At 62.3% G+C, this 19874-nt stretch overlaps 5 protein-coding genes and 1 long non-coding RNA gene across 9 annotated transcripts; 2 read left to right on the top strand and 4 right to left on the bottom strand.

Annotated features, from left to right (window-relative positions):
- Positions 1–1455: 1455 nt before the first annotated feature.
- On the bottom strand, positions 1456–3579 carry ECHS1 (enoyl-CoA hydratase, short chain 1). Its single transcript, XM_086751879.1, has 8 exons — positions 3412–3579; positions 2713–2910; positions 2508–2635; positions 2313–2412; positions 2121–2225; positions 1924–2043; positions 1767–1834; positions 1456–1670 (listed from the first exon to the last, which is right to left on the bottom strand). The coding sequence occupies exons 1-8, from the start codon at positions 3545–3547 to the stop codon at positions 1605–1607; spliced, it is 921 nt and encodes a 306-aa protein (XP_086608005.1). The 5' UTR covers positions 3548–3579; the 3' UTR covers positions 1456–1604.
- A 133-nt stretch (positions 3580–3712) lies between these two features.
- SPRN (shadow of prion protein) lies at positions 3713–4183 on the top strand. Its single transcript, XM_086751880.1, has one exon. It carries the CDS (start codon positions 3737–3739, stop codon positions 4103–4105), a length of 369 nt encoding a protein of 122 aa, XP_086608006.1. The 5' UTR covers positions 3713–3736; the 3' UTR covers positions 4106–4183.
- Positions 4121–7143, bottom strand: MTG1 (mitochondrial ribosome associated GTPase 1). 4 transcript variants are annotated; one of them, XM_086751875.1, is made up of 12 exons: positions 6906–7143; positions 6569–6838; positions 6417–6480; positions 6177–6282; positions 6016–6096; positions 5692–5748; positions 5443–5533; positions 5275–5336; positions 4945–5041; positions 4668–4749; positions 4443–4555; positions 4121–4359 (listed from the first exon to the last, which is right to left on the bottom strand). In XM_086751875.1, exons 2-12 carry the CDS (start codon positions 6681–6683, stop codon positions 4262–4264), a joined length of 966 nt encoding a protein of 321 aa, XP_086608001.1. In that variant the 5' UTR covers positions 6684–6838; positions 6906–7143; the 3' UTR covers positions 4121–4261. The 4 variants fall into 4 exon arrangements, with proteins under 4 accessions (XP_086608001.1, XP_086608002.1, XP_086608003.1 ...); XM_086751876.1 differs by having other exon boundaries at positions 6569–6817; positions 6906–7028; XM_086751877.1 differs by lacking the exon at positions 6016–6096.
- A 12-nt stretch (positions 7144–7155) lies between these two features.
- PAOX (polyamine oxidase) lies at positions 7156–9862 on the bottom strand. Its single transcript, XM_086751874.1, has 7 exons — positions 9715–9862; positions 8990–9482; positions 8708–8907; positions 8287–8542; positions 8006–8118; positions 7746–7903; positions 7156–7328 (listed from the first exon to the last, which is right to left on the bottom strand). Exons 1-7 carry the CDS (start codon positions 9860–9862, stop codon positions 7188–7190), a joined length of 1509 nt encoding a protein of 502 aa, XP_086608000.1. The 3' UTR covers positions 7156–7187.
- LOC147600076 (uncharacterized) lies at positions 7236–7585 on the top strand. The gene is made up of 2 exons (XR_015259033.1): positions 7236–7345; positions 7426–7585. It is a non-coding gene; the product is annotated as an uncharacterized LOC147600076 (long non-coding RNA).
- Positions 9863–11517: 1655 nt separating the features above from the next.
- LOC104474616 (lysosomal acid lipase/cholesteryl ester hydrolase) lies at positions 11518–17980 on the bottom strand. Its single transcript, XM_086751891.1, has 9 exons — positions 17876–17980; positions 16727–16844; positions 15946–16144; positions 14905–15014; positions 14369–14505; positions 13549–13695; positions 12907–12978; positions 11885–11950; positions 11518–11751 (listed from the first exon to the last, which is right to left on the bottom strand). The coding sequence occupies exons 1-9, from the start codon at positions 17978–17980 to the stop codon at positions 11518–11520; spliced, it is 1188 nt and encodes a 395-aa protein (XP_086608017.1).
- Positions 17981–19874: the final 1894 nt, after the last annotated feature.

Raw genomic sequence — 19874 nt, 5'->3', positions numbered from 1 at the left:
CTGCAGGAGCTGCGGGTGCGGGCAGGCCCGGGCCAACACGGCTCCTCCGCCCTCTCCCTGCCAGCCCGTCGGCCGCGTGGCTCCGGGGCATCGTCATCCTGCTGGGCGCTGCGCTCTTCCTGCCCACGGGCACCCAGGTGAGCCCCCAGCCTTCACCTCACCACTCCTGCTGCCCACCGTGCCAGGTGAGCGGGCGCAGGAAGACCTGGGCGCGATCCGTGCTGCTCACTCAGCACCCCTCTCTGTCCCTGTCCCCGCAGGCTTTGAGTGGCACTGGGCAGAAGGACCTGGCTGCGGAGCAGGATTTGGCCAAGGAATTGTAAGAGGCGCCTGCATCTGGCTTATAAAAACCAACAAAGCGGCACCCCAAAATGGAAAGCATTGCTAGGGGGAATAAATTTCCCTCGTTGCTTTGTGCCACCTGAAAATAAAAGGGGGTCCAAGCTCAGTCTTCCCCCTAAATCACCCAGACTGAGCATCAAGCCCTAGCTGGTTTTTGGGGTGCTTGCGGCACCGCTGTCCCGGACCCACCCAGCCCGCTCACGGAATAAGCAGCTAAGTTAGCCCGCGTGCCCAGACGATCCTAATTGCAGGCTCCTGGAGGGGAGGTGGGCCTCGGCAGGGTCCCTGCACGCTGCCAGGGTGGGATTCCCCTGGACAGGGGGATATTTTGCACCCCCAACCCGCTGTGACCTTTCCTCGCTGATTTTCCTCCCCTCTTGCAGCATCCTGGGCGCACGAGCCGTGGAGCCGCCGGAGGAGGGCGAGATCACCGACGAGGTGGAACCAGGTCCGAAGGTCTTTTCCAGCAGTGCCGTGGCAGGATGGGGCCCCTGCCGAGGCCAGGAGGGACCAGAGGAGGACCGCGACCACCTCCACCACCCCCAGGACGATGCCCAGGAGGCCGGTGCCCGCGGGCCACCCTATGTGCTGTCCCTGAGGGCCCTGAGGGCGCAGAGTGGCCCGGAGGAGGATCGCGACCATCTCCACCACGGCTGAGCGGAGACATGGCCGGGCTGCGAAATGAGGGGTGAGAGCTACCCCTGGGGCTCACCCCTCCCTATCCACCCCTGAGCCCCCCAGTAAACCCTCATCATCCTGGAGGTTTCCTCATTGCTGCCAGAAACCCAAATCTGTGGGCTTCCCCCACCCCCCGTGGGCTCACCCTGAGACCCCGGGCAGAGTGAGGATGATGCCTCAGGGCTCAGCCCATCGCCCTGGCCTCGGTTCAGCCCGGGTGGGGCCAAGGCTGGGCAAACTCAGTGCACCAGCGCTGTGCCGCGGAAGGTGCCGTGGGCCACCCCCTCCCCGGGGGATGCATTGGACACAGGAGGCTGCTTTTGCCCTGCCAGCGTTGGGGAACAGCCTGGTGGGGTGGAGGGGGGGACGGGGGGGTCCTGGTGAACCCCACCATTTCCCAGCTCACAGGGAACCCCCCAGCAAGGACGCCCCATCTCCTGCCAGCGCCAGGAAAACCTTTTAATAGCGGCGGCAGAGGGGGTCCGTGCGGCTGGCTGCCTCAGCCCAGCCCAGCCCAGCCTCGCCTGCCAGTGGGCCCCAGGCCCCCTCCCCAGGGTGACGCGGGGACCCACGCCACCCTGGCCTCAGCTGTCGGTGAAGTTTGCCTTGCGCTTTTCCACGAACGCCGTCATCCCCTCCTTGCGGTCGCCCTGCGAGGAGCAAAGTGAAATTGTGGGGTCGTGGGAGAGGCTGGGGCAGCCCCACTATCCCCTCCCCCTCGCAGCGGGGCCGACCTCCCTACTCACAGTGGCAAAGGTGGCGTAAAAAAGCCGCTTCTCTGTCCTGGTCCCCTCCATCAGCGTTGTCTCGAAGGCTGAGAACAAACGAGAAGTTGGGGAGAGCCCGCTGCCCGGCCCCGCAACACCCCCCAGGGGGGTTGCCGGTCGGCCCCCCAGCCCCTACCGGCGTTGACTGCCTCCTTCGCCATGGCGGCCACCAGCTTGGAGTTGCTGGCGATCTTCTCAGCACAGGCGATGGCTGCATCCAGCAGCTTCTCCGCAGGGAAGACCTTGCTGACCAGACCTAGCATACGGATGGCGGCATGCGGTGGGGACTGCTCCCTGGACCCCCACGCTGCGAGGCCCATCCTGCGCCCCTACCTGCCTCCTTCGCCTCTGTTGCCGAAATCCGCTCCCCAGTGAGGACCATCTCCATCGCCAGCGACTTCCCCACCGCCCTGGTCAACCTCTGTGTCCCCCCGGCACCTGGAGGCAATTGGGGAAAGGAAAGATCCAAGGGAGGGATGCCCTGGGCGTCCCCGCTCTGGCCAGGACTGACCCCTCCCCGCTCACCTGGGATGGTCCCCAGGAGGATTTCGGGTTGCCCAAACTGCGCTTTCTCCCCGGCATAGATGATGTCGCACATCATGGCCAGCTCGCACCCGCCACCCAGCTGGGACAGGGGCAGGAAGGGGGAGGGGAGGGAGCGTCAGAGTACCAGGGCTGAACTGGGGCAAGGTGGGGAGACGTGGAGCAAGGACAACTCACAGCGTAGCCGTTGACGGCAGCGATGATGGGTTTGCGGACGGTGGAGACCTTGTCCCAACCGGCAAGAAACCCACTGCCGTAGCATTCCTGGAAGGTTTTGTTCTGCATCTCCTTGATGTCAGCACCAGCTGCCAAGGGAAAAAAGCATAGGACACCAAGCCTCCCACCCAAAACCCTCGGGGCGGGGAGAAGCACCCAGCCCTACCTGCGAAGGCTTTTTGGCTGCCAGTGATGACGATGGCGCCCACCTGCGGGTCGTTCTCCAGGGCCTCCAGCGCCTGCCGCAGCTCCTGCATCAGCCCCTCACAGAGGGCGTTGAGCGCCTGCGGCCGGTTCAGCTGGATCAGCCCCACGCTCTGCCGGGCCCCCGTCTTCTGCACCGCCAGGAACTGGAACGGGGCCCCTGCGCGCCCCCCCCCGACATCGCCCTGTCAGGCAGCGCCCGCAGGCCCGGCCGTCCCAGCGCGGCCTTCGGGGTGGCGGGCGCGTGCCAGCGGTCACTGGCGGCTGGCAGGACACCGGGTCCCGAAGGCCGGCGGTGCGCAGGGCCACAGCCCGCACGGCGCTGGGCACGCGCACGGTGCAGGACCCGGTGCGGGGGGATGGCCCCCGTGCAAACCGCTGGGCCCGGCGCACGGTGCTGGGACCCTGTGCACGGCGCTGGCCCCTGGTACGCGCTGCCGTGGCCCACTCACGGTGCTGGGAACCCCAGCGCAGCCCAGGGACGCGGGGCACGGTGCCGGCTCTCCGTGCACGATGCTGGGGCCCGCTGCGCGGCCCAGGGACGCGGGGCACGGTGCGCAGTGCCACGGCCCACGCACGGTGCTGGACCCAAGCGCACGGCGCCAGGCCCCGCCCCTCCGGTCACCCCCCCCCCCCCTCCGCGCCCCGGTGCCCCGCTCACCGGCGCTGCAGGCCCGAGCCCCGGGCAGGGGGGGGCGGCGGGGCGGCGAGAGTGGCGGCGAGAGGGGCGCCGCGAGGAGCGCGCGGCAGCGCGCGGCAGCGGCGGGACGGAGGAGCGCGCGCAGAGCTGCTGCCATGGCGGAGCGCGGCGGAGTGACGCCCCGCCCACCGCGCCGCTCCCATTGGCCGAGGCAGCCCCGCCCCTTGCTCCACCGCTCCCATTGGCCGAGGCGGGCGGCCCCGCCCCTTGGCGCGGCGCCGTGCGGGGAGGCAGGCGCGGCGAGCGCCCGGCGGGCGGGGGCGTGCGGCGCGGGGCTCTCGGCGGGATGCGGCGCGGCGCGGCGGCCTGCTGGGCCCTGCTGCTGCTGGCCGCCGCCCTCTGCGACACGGCCGCCGGTAAGGGCGGGCGCGGTGGGGCGCGAGGGGCCGCTCGCGGGCGGGGGGCGGCGGCCCGCGGGCAGGCGAGGGCGGCGAGGCCTCGTTACGGCTCGGCCCTGCGGGTGGCGGCAGGGGCGGCGGCGGCGGGGGCCGCGGCGGGGGCCGCCCTGCGCCGGGCCCGCCTGACCGGCCAGCTGGAAACGGGCGACGGCCTGGAGTACGGCGCCGGGAACCGGACCTCTGCCACCCCGGGCCGCCCCCGGCCGGGCTGGGCCGTCTCCTGGCTCTGCCCGCTGGCCGCCGCCCTGCGCCCCTGACGGGACCCGGTGCAGCCTCGCCCCCGACAGAGCCACCCCGTTAGCAGCCCAGAGTCGGAAACCGGAGGCCGTCCCGGCAGCGCGGCTTTAATCGCCCCCCCTTCGAGCTCCACGAGGCGTCCCCAGACCACCCCTTGCCCCCGCGGGACGGGGGTCTCAGTCCAGCGTCACCCTGCCCAGGTGTCCCGCCCGGAAATCCCGCAGGAACTCGTAGGCAGCGGCCGGGTAGTCGAGCATCGTCACGTTGACGTTCCCTGGAGACGGGGGCACGGAAGGAGGGGTCAGCGCCGCCTGGGATCCCCAAAACCCTGCCCTGCCCCCGGCCCCGAGCACTCACCCGTGCCCGTCAGCACCTTCACCTTCTGCGTCCTGCCCCGCGCGAGCGCCACGCGCCTCAGCACAGCCTCAACATCGTCGCAGGCCTCGGCCAGCCCGTAGCGCCGCACGTACCTGCCGCGGGGAGGGGGCTCGCACCCTGCCGGCATGGCTTCCTCCCCGCTCCCCCCACCCCTAATTCCCCGGGGACGGTGGGCCCCTCCCGCTGCCTTCCCCGCCGGCTCACCCGAACTGCTGCCGCTTGTTCAGGGTGTACAGAAGGTAGTCGGCCATGATGTCCTCCCCGACCAGGTGGTCACGGATGGCTCCTGGTAAAAAAGTTTTTAAAAAAACTTTTTAAAAAGTCAAGGGTTAAGCTCCCCCCAGCCCCTGCTCCGAGCCCCACCCTGGTGCCACCCGCGGGCACCGGGCCTCGGGCGGGGGCTGTGAGCAGCGACTCCCACCCCCGGCACCAGGCCCAAAGGCACATCTGGGGAGCACGTGTGTCCCCCCACCCGCCTCACCGCACAGCGCCAGCTTCATGCCCGTCTCCACATCCCCCAGCCGGGGGGGCAGCACGCCAGGCGTGTCCACCAGGTACATCAGGGGCTGCTCGCAGACCTGCGACGGGCAGGGGAGGGGAGGCAGGGCCGTTAGGCTGCGCAGCTCGGTAATTAGCATAGCGGACTCCGACACGGCTAACGAGCAAGGCGTTGAGCTCTTTCATTAAGGTGCCACCGGGACGAGGACCCAAGCGACCCTTCTGAGATCAGCTCCGCATGCAGCGTGGTTTTCCAGCACTCCTGCGAGAGGAGGCAGGCAGGCAGGCAGAGGCGGCGCCGCGGGGACGGTACCTGGATTCTCGTCAGCACCGCCTTGGTGATGCCCGGCTCGCCACCGACAGCAGTGGCTTTCCCTTCGGAGAAAAGAGAGACACAGTCAGAGAAGGAAGCGCCGCCACGGCCCGCTCCACGGCTGTGCCGGTGGGCTCCTCCCTGCACCCAAACGCCAGAGAGGAATACCCTTTTTGAGGTGCAGCCTCCGCAGGGAGTTGATGAGCGACGACTTGCCCACGTTGGGAATACCGATCACCAGGATGCTGTACTCGGCGCTCTGGGAGCGAGGAGGATGTGGGCAGCGTTATTGGGCCGCCCAGCCCAGGAGCGATGGGCAGCTGCAGGAGCCCGGCTTTTGCCAGCGTGTGGCCTCATCCCTCCGGCTGGAGAGGGAGGTGACCTACACACCGCAGCAGTCTCGCTGCCCCGGCTCACCTCGGCCCTGTGGTAGCGCGGGCTGTTGCCCACCAGCTTGGCGACCAGGGGAACGATCTGCAGAGCAACATGGAGAAAGGCTGGAACTGTGGCTCTGCGCCTGGACCGGCGGCAGCAACCGCTCACTTGGAGGACGCTGTGCCGGGACGATGCGGAAGATGGGCAGGCAAGCAGAGGATGGGATGGCTCAGGGAAGCTAGAAATGAAGATTGCTCCAGGCCAGCCAGCATCAGTGCCCTGCAGCAGGGCGCCGAGGCCTCTCTGTGGGGCTGGGAGGCTGGCAGATGACCCTCAGTGAGAAGCACGGGGCTGCTGGCCCGTTACCTTCTTGATGTTGCCATCACGCTGGCAGTCCGTGAAGATGACGTGCGAGCATCCCTGCTCCTTCAACTGCTCCAAGACTGCCTGAAGGGGACGGGCAGAGGCATCGCTGGCACCCGCCCACGGCAACCCGGCCCCCGGCCAGCCCCTGCCCAGCTGCTCACCGGCTGCCGGCGGGGATCGGCCAGATCCATCTTGTTCAGCACCAGGACGTGGGGGCGGATGCCCAGCAACTCCCTCAGCCTGGGGTTCCGGCCCGACAGCGGGATGTGAGCGCCGCTAAGGAGAGTGACTGGGAGCAGGTACTGGGGGAACTGGGGAAGGGGTGGGGGGAGCGGGAGAGCGGTGTGGGGAAGGGGCAGGCTGGGGGGAGCTGAGAAGGAAAACTGTTTGCGGAGGATATGCGGGCGTCGTGCACCTCGAGGAGGCAGTCGGCGCGCCGCAGGGAGGCCCGCATCTGCCGCAGGCCTGCAACACAGCGCGGGGTGAGGGCGAGCGGGAGGGGAGGGGAGCGGAGCGGGGGGGGGGGAGGTGGCGCCCCGCTGCCGCCCTTCACCTTTCGCCATGTGTCCCGGGAACCAAGAGGCCACATCGCGCCCCCCAAAATCGAAGCGCTCCCGGAATGCGCCGGCCCCCACCGCCGCCCGCAGCGCTCCCGCCCACCCTCGCATAATGGCGGCGGCGCCTCTTCCGTCGCATCACATCCGGCGGGGGGGGGGGGGGCGGGGTGCGGTGTCCACCCCCTTCAACAGGCGTCACTTCCGCTTCTTGCTCAGCGCCATGGCGGAGCCGCGGCCTACGGAGTCTACGGGGGCCCCGACGGTGGCTCCGGGCGGCACGGGGGGTGCCGAGGCCCGCGGGGGACACACCGTGCCCCCCGCGGGCCCCGGCACCCCCCGTGCCGCAGGCCCTGAGCCCCAGCCGCCCCCAGCCCCGAAGCCCACCCCGAAGCCAGGTCCGACGCAGGCCCCGTTGGACGACACCCGCTTCCTCATCGCCAGCACCAACTGGTACTGAAACACCGCACCCCCTTCCACCCCCCGCACCTCCAGCGCCGAGGGTCCGCATCCATCCCCTCAGAAAAGAAAGACTCCTCCACGTCCTTCCATCAAGCTTTCCCAATAAAGGAAGCCGACCGTCAGCGACTGGCCAAGCAGGGCTTTTATTTTCCCTCCTCAGAGCTGAGGAGCGGGGCCGGGCGCCTGGAAGAGCCGGTTGAGTCGTTCGGCCTCTCGCCAGCCCGAGAGCAGGGCCCCGTGGGTGGTGGAGTAGAACGTGCGGTGGGTGGCCTCGCCGGCGAAGAGGAGCTGCAGGGGCTGCGGCGAGGTGGGAGGTGAGCGCTGGGAGGGGCCTGCTGCTTCCCCCAGCCCAGCAAAGGCAGCGGGTGGTGCTAAACAAGCCTCATCTCCCCAGCCTTTGGCACCCCGCGCATGCCCCACCCGCTGTGCAGCCATGTAAATACCGAGGAGCGGGTGCTTTTCCCCATCCCGTGCTGTGAGGATACTGGAAAGCAGCTGGAAGGAGCTACATGTCCCCAAATTTTACAGAAATGGGGTTCACCCCGTGCACCTCAGGGAGGTTGTTCAGTGACCTGATCATCAGTTGCCCCCCTCCGAATGGAGTGGTGGTGTAGTTTAGGGAACGCCACCTCCCTCTGCTCCTCAAGGCCTGGGGTGCCCCATTCCCACCCCTGTCTGTCTGTCCCTGCGCCCGAGGGGTCCCACCCGAGTTACCTGGGGGTCCTCTAGGTCCTCGGGCAGGGGCTGAGCCAGAGCGTCGATGTCATCCCCTGAGCTGCCAACGGCCACGTAGCTGTAGGAGCCCTGGGTGTAGGGAGCGCTGTGCCACCGGGACCTGAGGATGCTCCTGGGAGCGGGCAGGCACGGGTTCCCTGCGGGCGCGCATTTTGGGTGGGATCGAGAAATGCGAGTGCGCTGTTCCCTGGGGGTCAGGGTGACGAGGGCAGAGGAGGAGGAGGAGGCGGCAGCGGTACCCATCAGCGTGCGGAGGAGGTGCGTCATGGTGGTGAGAACCTTGGCGTCGCTCAGCATCTCCATGTACTCTGCCTCCTTCCCTGCGATGAAGCCGCAGAGCACGTGCCCATGCCTAGGGAGGAAAAACGGGGCTGAGAGCTGCCTGCCATGAGAGCCAGGCCACCAGCGACCCAGAAAAGGTCCTGAAGCTCCAAACAAGACCCAAGATGCTCCTTCACGTCACCCAGAAGATGCCCAAACTCCCCGCCATGCCCCTTTGCTGACTGCTCCCGTCACGTACTGCTCTGGTGGTTGGAGCACCACGAATCCAATGAGTTTCTTGAACCAGTTGGCCTCTAGGTCGGCACTAGGCTCCTGGAGGGGCGACTCGTCCTCCCACACCACTTGGAGGAGCTGCTGCTGGGGTTCCCAGAAAGGTCGCTCGAACTCCAGGAAGATCTTGTTGTTGGTGCCAAAACCCAGGCGGCGAATGGCCTCTGCTTTCCGCTCCGGCAGGGGAGGCTGGAAAAAATCCTGGTGGCGTTCCTTGAGGAAACCTGTGGGCAGAATATTGGGGTCCTAACTGGGGTCCGATACCTTCCTCTCCCCAGACCACTCCCTAGCCTCCCCTCTGCCCCCGGGGAACCCCTGGGAAGGGGTTTGGGCGAGCCCCTGCCCTCTGTCCACCCATCTCCAGCCACGCAAGGCGTTGCTGTCCTCACCCAGCGGGACGGTGACGATGACGTGATCGGCAAGGAAAGCGTCTCCGTCCTCGCACTCCACCCGGACGGGAAAATCCCTGAGCTCATCCCCCTCCTCGCGGAAGGACCCTCGCCACCGGATGGTCCTCACCGCCTTGTTGAGCAGGATGACGCCCTCCGGCAGAGCCGAGACCATGCGATCCGGCAAGCTGCTGTAGCCGCTGCGGGAGAAGGCGCCGCTGGGGTTGGGAAGACTCCCCTGAAAAGCTCTTCCACGTCCCCCTTCCAGAGGCCCGTGCTTACCCCGGGAAGGTGCAGTCCAAGCCGGGCAGGGAGACGTACTCCCCGAAGGGCTCCAGGGCCACCAGATCCATGCTGTGGGTCCCGCTGATGCAACACTCCAGCTTGAGGCAGGCAGCGAGGATGGCCAGCTGGAGCTGCCGGGCGTCCTCCTTGCCCCCCCCCAAATCGGGGACCCTCCTGGCGATCTCCGCCCGCAGGTACTGTCCCACGCTGGCTGCCGGTGGTTCTCCGGCTCCCCAAAAAGTGCGAGCGGCATCCAGGAGGGTGTCAAAGAGGTCCCGGGCTTCGCTCACTGCCAGAGGGCTCAGCGCCCTCCCTGAGCTGCCGTAGGTGAGGGAGGGCAGCGGGGGGTGGCCCCCGGCCTCCACCCGCTGGTTCTCCTCCAGGGCAGCCCCCGGGCCCAGCAGCCCATAGTGGGTGGCCAGGCGGAAGATGGGGTTCCCTGGCGAGGGGCCGTGGATCCAGTGCGCCCCCATCTCCGCCAGCCCTGTTGCTGTGGGGAAGGGGGGAGGATGTTACCCCAAGGTGGGTGGATAGTAGGACCCCCAACCCCGTGTCCCCCAAAACCAGCGGCCCCTCCCCTGTGGCGCCCCGTGACCGGTTCCCAGTTGGGTTCCTGGGGACCAGACGCCCCCAGCCCACCCAGGACTGGCCCCGCGGGGTTAGGTGCAGCTCCTCCATCCCCGGTGTCCCCCCGGTGCCGCCCCCCCGGGCCCACCCCGTACCGAAGGGGCGGGTGCAGACGCGGCCCCCGGCGCGGGCCGTGGCCTCCAGCAGCCGCAGGGAGCCGTGCCCGCGGAGCCGCTGCGCCGCGCCCAGCCCCGCCAGCCCCGCGCCCACCGCCACCACCCGCCGCCCGCCGCCGCCCTCCATGGCGCCCGCCGCGCCCCGCCCCGCCCCCAGCCACACCCCCGACAGGCCCCGCCCCCGCCCTCCGTGACGCCCGCCGCGCCCCGCCCCGCCCCCTCAAGCCACACCGCCGCCAGGCCCCGCCCACCTCAGACCACGCCCCCGCCAGAGCTACGCCCACCTCAAGCCGCACCCCCCGTAAGCTCCACCCACCTCAAACCACGCCCCCAAATCGGCAGGCCCCGCCCCCGTGCCGGTGGAGGAGCGGGGTTTGGCTCGGAGAGGGTGGCGGGGGCGGTGGCTGCAGCGGGCGGGGCTGGGACACAGCCGCCTTTGCAGACGGAGCGGCCGGAGGAGGCTGGCTTGGGACGGGGGGAGCCTTCCTGGGGTGGGGGGCGCCCCTAGGATCCTCTCACCAACCTCCTCCTCTCCCCTGTCCCGCACCAGCGCCGTGGCCGCCCCCCCGGCAAGATGGACGCCCACGCTGAGGCCGTGGCCAGCCAGCCCGCTGGTCTCTGAGCCCCTGTGGGCACGAATAAAGCTCTGCGTCCCCGCGGCTGCCGGGTGGTTCTTCGCCGGTGATCGTTCCCGCCCCGCTGCTGCCTGGGGGTGCCCCTGCCCCCGGCACTGGTAGTGGGGTGCCGGGACCCCCGGGCAGTGCCCGCCGTGCCGCCCTGCCAAGCGGCGAGCACAGCTGGGGTCACGCCACCCCCGCGGGCAAGCAGCCTTGATCCCTGCAGGCCCTGGAAAATATTTCCGTGCCAGGAAGAGCTGGGGTGCCAGAGCTGCGACACAGGCTGCTGAAATCCCCTTTTAGCATTTATTTCACAGCCATTTTCAACGCCTCGCATTTTCCAGCAAGCAGCGGGGTGGGGGGGCTGCGCAGCGCTGTGGGACACCGGCCCAGCAGCAGCTTTGCTGGGGGACGGTGGCCCCGAGACCCAGGGCCAGGGTATTTGGGATTGCCGGCTCCCAGGGATGGAGGACTGGTGTTCGTGGCCACGCAGCCAAGCCGTGGGGGCTGCTGGCCACTCGGCCCTGCAGCCAAACAACGTGGGCAAGAGCCTGGCTTGGCCCAGCTGGCCCCTGAACCTGACACAAACAGAGATGCTCCACCTCCCTGGGGACCTGTCCAGGGGAGGGAGGGTTCCTCACACCCAGCCTGAACCCCTCTGCGCTGTGGCCCCGGGGCCCCTCCTTGTGTCGCCTGTTGCTGCCAAGAAGGATTTGGCCTCACCCATCCCCTCCGTCCCCGCCTGGGCTGCTATCGAGGGGCTGCTCTCAGACCCCCTGCTTGCCTCCCCCAGCCAGACCCAACCAGCCCAGCTCCCTCCCGTCTTGTCTCCTCCTGGGCTGGGTGCTCTAATCCCTGACCCACCCGGCAGCCACCACGGGGTCACAGCAGGGTCCCTGCGCCCCCCTCCACGACCCAGGACCTCCCCCATCACCCTGGGGACCTTCCAGGCTGGTGTTCCCTGCCTGCCCCAACGCCTTGGTTGGCCCCAGGTCCTTGAGGAGCTCTCAGGCAAGGAGGAGGACAAACCCCGATGACCAAGGGATGCGCGGGAAGCACCGTCACTGCAAGCATGTCAGGCAGCAGGAAGGAGGGGGCACAGGGGATGTCCCATCGCCGCCTCGGGCTGTCCCGGCTGAGGGAGCGGAGCCAGGCCACTGCCACTCTACTGCGATCCCCCCATCAGCTCCAGGATGTTGCTGTAGAGGCGCCCGGGGGCGTCTAAGCCCCAGATGAAGTCCCAGTGGTTCCAGTCGGGGATGTGGCCGTAGGTGATGAGGTGGGCGATGCGGGGCAGCAGCAGGCGGACATCCCTCCAGTCAGCCACCCAGTCCTGCCCCCCCGACCACACCACCGTGGGCACGGGCATCTCCTCCACCCGGTAGGAGGGAGGCGTCTCCTGGAGAGACACAGGCGGCTTTGAGGAACTGACATTGTAGTCAGCCCCTGCAAGCCAGCCTGTCCCCACAGCACCCCGCATCACCCAGGACAGTCCTCCGGCACGTCCAGCTGCCACCGCTGTGGCCTCCTACCTGGTGGTACACTGCCGGGTTTTTGCTGCCGTAGTCAAAGGCTTTGAACTCACCCGATCTTATCACCTAGGAGGAGGGGACACATCTGTGGTGGGAGGCCAGCGAGCACTTCTGCGGGGGCCAGCCGTCTCCTGGCCTCCTCGAGGGACCGCATCACGAGAGGGTGCTCGCACAGGGCGTTGCAGGAGGAGCGGGCATCCCTGCAAATCTAGGCTGTCCACATCTTTTTACAGGGCAACGCTTGGACCCCCAGCTCCATTTCGGTCCCCGGTTATGGGCTGACAAACCAAGGCGTTGCACACAGTTCCTTGCTCGTGCCGCTGAAAACCTGCTCATCACCAGCTGTGTGCGCAGGGTGCTGCTGGAGGACTGCACACTGGCGAGTTTTCCTTCAACAGCCCGGTCATCCTTACTTTCTCAGGACACTTTGGGCTCCGAGTGCCGAGACATCGGTGAGCCCACTTATTGGTAGAGTTGCTTCTGTGCCGGGGGCGAAAGCCCAGATACCCACACAACAGCTGCAGTGATTAAAAAGACTTTTTTCTCCTTCCTCTTTACCTATACTTTTGGTCTGCAAGGAGGCACCAGGGTGGGCCACAGCTGCAGCAGGTTGCAGAGTCCAGCCCCAGTGTCTCCGGGACCCCTTTGGGCAGGGGGAGGTGCTGCTGGGTCCCTCTTCACTTCCTCGTCTCCAGCTGAGCAAGCCCGGCTCCTCCAGCCTCTCCTCACACACCCTGGCACCCACCCACCACCATCACAGTGTCCCCAGGCTTACTCTGCTCTGGGGGTCCCTGGGAGCCCCAAACTGGTCCCAGCATCCAGCTGTGGCCTTCCCATCCCTCCCCTTGTCCTGCCTGGCGCAGCCCAGGGCACGCACCCCCGCGTCCCCTGGGCCCCGGTATGCTGAACTTCTCGCCTTTCCTTTTTCTTGAGCTGCTCATAGCCAAGATCCTCAGCCTCTCACGTCGCCCCAGCGAAGGGACCACCCCAGAGGTGAAGCATCTGCTTTTCAGGGGACGCACCTGGGCCCAGTGCAGCATGTTTTTGACAGAGGTCCCGTCCGGATAGTGGGATGTGTACACATCCAGCCGTGTCTGCAAGGAAACACAGCCAAGCTCTCACTGCTTTCCGACGGATAGGAACGAGGGCAGCGGTTGGCAGCTGATGTATTTCCCAAAACAGCTGCTGCTGGGTCCCGCTGCCTGGAGGGTTGGGTCGGGTTCAGGGGCACAATTTTCATTAAAAATCAACTGCTTTGAGACAGCGCCGGGAGGAGAAGGGTGACAGAGGCTGAGGCACCCCCAGCTCCCGGGGATACCTCAGCTGGGCTTAGGGACGGCGCTCAAGACCTTAGCGACTGCCCATGGCCGGCCAGATGCTGCTTCAGCAGAGCTGATGTAGGGTGGGCGGGAGCCCCTGCACCCCTGGCCACTGGCGTTCACCCAGCAGAGCCTGGGAACTCCTCGCCGGGGAGGAGAGGCAGCGAGCACGAGCTCTGGCAGAGGGCCGCGCGTTGCCCTGGCAGCCTCTGCTTGCCCGTGAACGCTGGGGGCGAGCGCGTTGGGCTGGCAGCAGGCAGGGGGGTCGGCAGAGCCTGCCGGGGGCTACAAGCGGTGCACCCCGGGGCGCCCGCTCCCTCGCCCCCACGAGGGCCGCGCACCCACCATGTTGAGGTTCTTCTTGTTGTAGCCACCCAGCAGGAAGAAGAGGTTGGCACAGGGCTTGTGCAGCGCCGGGTGCCGGCACAGCTTGGGGAGAAACCTCCACAGCTTCCTCACCCGCAGCAAGGCGTCTGTTCTGCCGAGCAGGAGCTGTGGAAGCAAAGGGCAAGATTGATTTGTTGCGTTTCCCTTCCCGCAGCCTAGCCCTCCGACTGCCTCCCTCGACCCGCCGCTGGCCGGTCTCCCCGCGAGCTGTCCCACCAAGCCAGGCGGTGAGGGGATGCGTGGCACAGGGTGCCTGCGGAAGACAAACCTTTGCCCTCCTGCCCTGCTGAGATGTGTACAGCTCCTTGCAGGAGGCTGTGCCAACGGGATCACACCAGGGAAATCAATATTGAGGTGAAGATGTCCCTGCTCCTTGCAGGGGGCTTGGACTGGGTGGCCTTTAAAGGTCCCTTCCCACCCAAACCATTCTATGATCTATATTCTGGACTCTTCTCTTTCCCCTCAGCTCCCCCAAGCGTTGGGTTCATTTTTCACTGCCATTAAAATCAACACAGTAAAGCTGCTCATTTCCAGGCGGCCTGTCCTGGAATTCAACACATGCCCCTATCGAAAGACCAATTTCAGCACCTGAAGGTCCTACAGATAGGAGGATGCACTCAACACCGTGACCATGCACAGGTGCACCTGCACCTGGAATCATGTGGCAGGAATTAACTGTTTTCTGCCACATCAGGCGACCCCGGGGACTGAATCTGGGTATGATCCCTTTTCTAGCCCATGTGTGATTGTGGGGGGAGAGCATGGAGTAATCCCCTACCTGAATCCCCCTGTCCGGAAGGAAGGACATTTTCATGATGGGACTCTTGGCATACTTCATTGTCACCACTGGACCCAGGGCAAAAAACATTTTGATTTTCTGAGCCAGGTCTGGCATGGATGAAAACGCAATGAACGCTGAGAAAACAGAAAAACAAGCTGAGCCTTGGTTCAGTCTTCCTTCGGGTGCTGAATCCGAGGGTTCGCTTGGACCTGCTGCCCAGATCTGTGTAGTGGCATTAGCTCTGGTTAGAAATCTGGGATCGCTTGCCACCTTTCTGCTTAATGTTAGTGCTAGAGCTGTCCAAAAGGTGACAACACCTTTGTTCCTACAGTTAGAAGTGTCAGATAAGGCACTTTGATGACCACCACTCACGGGAAGCCCTGCCCCATTCACCAGGTGAAGGGAGCCGAGCCCTTCTACCTTGCGTGCCTGCTCGGCAGCCCACAAAAGCGGGACCTCTCCACTTTGCACTTACGAACTCCAAAATGAATGTTTTCAAGGTGCAACGTGATGTGCAACCCCTTCTAACGCACCGATCGTGCTGCCCTGCGAGTAGCCGACGTAATACATCTGCCGCTGCCCAGTTTTCTGCAGAACAAAGTCGATCGTGGCTGGCAGGTCGTACATTGCCATCTCATGAAAGCTGCAAGAGAGGAGCAGTGTATTGGGTGTGAGGAAATACCTGGAGAGCAAACTTACCTGGGGATGCTGGCTGCCCTGTATATCACTTGTATGCTAAAGGACTTAACACTGATTTTTTAGGAGAAAATTCCTATGAGCTAGGAGAGCCCTGTGCTAGGTGAGACTGCACAGGGTCCAAAGGCATCTGTCTGCCACACTCGTCCTTCCGTGAAAGGGCTTTGTCCTCCTGTAAGCAGGGTTCACAGCGAAGAGGCTGTGCAGCGCCCGGCCAGCCGTGCCTCCACGTGCGATGCACAGCAGCTCCGCGGGCCCAGAGCTGGCTCCCGTCAGGGCTGCGGCAACAGCTCGGCTCCTAGAGACGCCCGTTCCCAGAAGGGACCAGCGCACCAGCTCCTGCCGTGTGCCTTTTAGTGTGATATGGTGAAACACGGACCTACATGTTAGCTTTTTTTTTTCCTGGAAGCATGTTTATGAGCTTGGGAAATCCAGGAGTGCTCTGGAGAGGCAGTAGCAACTTAAAAATGCCATGCTGGGGGACAAGGCTTCTGTGGACAGTGTCCAGAAGGGGAGACGGCCATGACGTTTGCAGACACCTTGCCAGCAGGGCTTGGCCACAGAGGTCCCCACGAAGGCCCCAGGATAGGGCCGGTGTCTCCACAGGACGGGTGTTAGTGCGCAGGCAGCAGTGCCCGCAGTGCCCCGCGCTCTTGGCAGGGCCGTGCGGCTGCCGGGAGGCGCTGGCACCATGTCACCAGACAGGTCTGCACCGGTACCTCCATCCTCCCAGGGCACGTCGTCCCTGGGAGGCCTGGAGGAGGCTGTAGCCGGGGATTAGCTGCTCTGAGTTGCCTGCCTGCAGATGCTGGCCTCTGCCTCGAGATTAGTGACAGGCAGAGAAGTTTGCCATGCTTTTGTAATCTGCTCCAGCCCACCTGAAATCCCAGAATTCAGTCTGGTCAGCTGAAAGGCACTGGTGTCTCCGGGACCACCTTGTCCCCCGGCTGTTTCCCACCCAGACGTCGTAGCCGGCATCTGCTAGTATGAAGCCAAGGCTGTTGTTTGCCAGGTTTTCCACCCAGTGGCTGCCTTCTCCGAGTAACCCGTGCTGGAGAAACACCACCGGCTTGGCTCCTGGGTGTGAGAGAAACAGCGCATTTTGCTGAACCAGAATTTCTCTATATACTCACCCCAAATTCAGGCCCACAAAGCCTCTTTTTTGTACATGCAATGTACATTTCAATGACGTCTCCTGGTGAAGAAGTCCTTGCCATAGTAGTCTTGTGGTGGTTGCCTGGGCTGTCTCAGACTGGATGGCTGTGGATGTCCCTCCTAAGCCTTTCAGACCTCAGGTGCTCATCCTCCCAAGGTCAGCACTGTGGCCACCGACAACAGCCATGTGAAAGCTTAGATGCACAGGCTTATCCGTGAGGTCATTTGAACTCCAAAGGCACAAATTTATGGGGAAAAAAAAAAAGGAGGTCCCTTAAGATATCCCCGCACCCCCCGAGCCTTAAAACCAAGTTTCTTCTCGATATGAAAGGTGATTTTTGTGCTACATGTGCGCTTTCATATGCTGGCTGCTGAAGCCTTGATTGTAAATCAGAGAAGTGTCTTGGATTTGGTATTTTTGCTTTAACAATAAATAATCCCCTGGCCTGCTTGCTATGTTAATAGTTTGGGTTTTGCTGGTTTCCTTGTGAAACAGAGCCGTACCTCTGTTCCTAGGATTTTCTCTCCCATGAGGAATTCTGTTCAGGCTGATGTAGTAGCCATCGCGAGTCAGGACTTCATACTCCTCGCTGGGGTACCCTCTGTAGCAGATAATTTGGCTCTGGGGAAAGAAACACCTGAGTAGAAAGCTTTCTGTAGCCGAGGTTCTGGTTTGACTTGAAGAGGACATCCCTTATCAGCTGGGATGCTTTTGCAAAACTGAAACACTGCGGCAGCTGGGACATTGCTTTTCCTCATGCCTCTGGTCACCTGAGGACTTTTTTGAGAGAGGATGCTCTGTGCGAATCCCGCGCCTGCCCCAGTGAGGTGCCCAAGCGAACAGGAGATGCTCAGCTGTGGGGTTGCGACTGTGAGCTGGAGGGGAGCCGGGCAGCAGCAGGGCTCCCCTGGGGCATGCAGCGGTATGTGCTTTTGAAATGTTTCCAAAAACAAAGATGGAAACCAAAAGGACTGGCTGACAGCTGACACCGGCAGCAGGACATGTCACGTCACGCTCTGAGGCGATGTGCGGGGCAGATGGAACCTGCTGAGCTGGGCTGACTGGAAAAGCGATAGGACAAGCCCCACTGGATTTGTCGCAGGGCTTCTGAGGCTTTGCGTGAGCTTTACTTACGCTGAAAACTCTGCAGATTGGGAAGTTTCAGTCTGGTGAAATCCAGCTGTGATCCTGCCTACATATCGCTGCATGCTCACTCTGTCACATGTCTGATGGAAGGGCTTAATTTCAACAATTTTATTCCTCAAGTCCTGGGTCCATCTAAACCTACCTTCAGAGACCTTCAAGACTTGCCTGGACATGGCCCTGAGCAACCTGCTGAGGCTGAAGGAGAGGAGCCATGCACAACTTCCTACCCTCCAGGAAGATGTCTGATCAAATCCAGGCTGGGATTACTCCCTTCTTTAAGAGACCTGTTGATAATTGCATTTAATACTGCTGGGAGGAAGAGAACTCCTTTAGGAAGCGGAGCTTGTTAGTAATGGGACATAGACAATGTCATATCACACTGCTCAGCAAAACCAGCACACGTGGTGACCCAAGCCCTCTCCATGTACACACCCTCTATCCCTCTCTCCCCCAGATAAACATCCGAAAACTTTCAGGCAGAGCGCAAATTCAAACTTCTGACCTACAACATTCATGAAGGTCTCAGGATTTATAGCTGCCTTCTGGCCGATGGCGTCTGCGGAGTTTGCGGGTGCTTGTAGCAAAACCAGGATTCCAATAAACAGCCACATCTGGTGTCTGTGTATATTATTATTATTATTATTATTATTATTATTATTATTATTATTATTATTATTATTATTATTATTATTATTATTATTATTATTATGTTATTATTGTTATTCAACATTGTTACAAATGTCTATTTCTACTTGGTTCTGATGGGTTAAGTTCTTTATGTATCTGAAGACCATATACTATGGTCTGGGCTGGGGAGGCGGAGGGGACTCCCCGTTTCAGCTTCCATTAGAGTCCACGCAGGGCTTTTCATACTCCCCTGTACAGACTGGATCTGGTACTAGGCAAGACCCATTTTTGTATTTTTAAAGGTAAAAAGAAGAGAAACAGCTTTATAACACAAGAACTAAGAAATGCTGTCAGGCTGATTGTCACACAGAAGAAATTAATCCAAAATAAGGGTTTACACTACGCAAGGAACACATCTACGTTGGCTGGGCTCTGACTATATTCTTTTGCTGTTTCTTTATTGCTTAGCTTTTGCATCAGAGGCCACTTTTAACACAAGGATCCTACAAACTGAAACTAGTACAGCCTCGTAGGAAGACTATTTATTAAATACGTGTAGCCTGAAAAAAAACAGAAACCTTTTTGATCACCCTAGACACTCCTGTCCTGAGCAAAGATGTATTCTTAATATACACTGTTAATATTACGTATGATTTCTAATACTTTAGACACTCAAAAGTTAGAACTTAACTTCCACCCAGCAGCATGGCTTGCAAATTTTCTCACTAGCCATGCAGTCACTCTTTACGTCCCTCCTTCCTCCTCTCAGTGGGTGTCCTACACCGTCAGACGTATCTGCCCTCGAAAATATTCCCAGTAATACTCTCTATGATATTACCAAGAAAAAAAAGCAGTTGATGCTTTTTTACCCTCGGGATAGCTCCAGCGCGAATCTGAATGGCAGAGGAAAAGGAGGCAGAGCTCGCTGTTGCATCCGATCAGGCTGGTGGTGTCGATGGTCCTGGCTCTATCAACACCAGCGTTAAGAAGAGCACATGATGTCAGAGCCCTGCTACGCTGGCATCATGCTGGACCACATCACATGTCCTCCAATTAAGCGATGTGCGCACTGGTCATGTCTTTGATAACTTCCTCTGCTTGGCTATGTGGTCATGACTGTCATACTTGCAAAGGATTAGGTTTCCAAAAACAGCCAGAGTGGTGCAGCAAGGAAATGCAGCTATGGAATTCATAGAATTGCACCTTAAGCTCATGAAAGCTGCAGTTAAAAAAAAAGGTCAAAAGGTTTTCTTTGTAAAGAGTAATTTCCTAACTCTCAGGGGCCCCTGGGAATGCCCCATAGAAGAGTTTCTGGGGTGATGAAAGGACTTGGGCTCCACCAGCTTCACAAGGCCTGAGGAGCATGCTGACCTCTCCACAGACACAGGCAAGACAGCTGCCTGGGTGGGAGACACTTGGTGATTACACCACTCATCAAAAGTGACAGTGGCCCAGGCAACCTCCACATGGCCCTTACGCCCAAACACTATTGTGTTTGCAACTGGCAATTCACAGAACTTCTGCAATGTTTTCTGGAAAAGCACCAAGCTTAGCGTCTTGCCGATGGATGGCAGAGCAGAGCTTGTGCAACGCCTCCGTTCGGCTGAAGCGACAGGTGTTGCACAGAATGAAGGTGTTCATTCTCCACCTTTGGCCTGTAACCTTACAACCTGCACCTTTCTGTAGCTGCTTGGTAGCCACCTAAAAGAACAAGCCACACAAGCTGGCTACCAGCTGCTGTGCTTGAGTGTAGGTTTCCTGCTCATGGATTAGGTTGACTTCTAATATTCATACCAGCCGTAGTCTATGAATGGTATGCGAGTTGTGAAACACAGCCCAAACCACGCGTGTGTTACTCCATCCACCACGCTGCGATTT

This window comes from Chlamydotis macqueenii, chromosome 7 (assembly GCF_036417535.1).
Source record: "Chlamydotis macqueenii isolate bChlMac1 chromosome 7, bChlMac1.mat, whole genome shotgun sequence".
NCBI classification, from domain to species: Eukaryota; Metazoa; Chordata; class Aves; order Otidiformes; family Otididae; genus Chlamydotis; species Chlamydotis macqueenii.
Note: the sequence above shows the minus strand (reverse complement) of the source record. Positions and strands in the feature narration are given on the sequence as shown.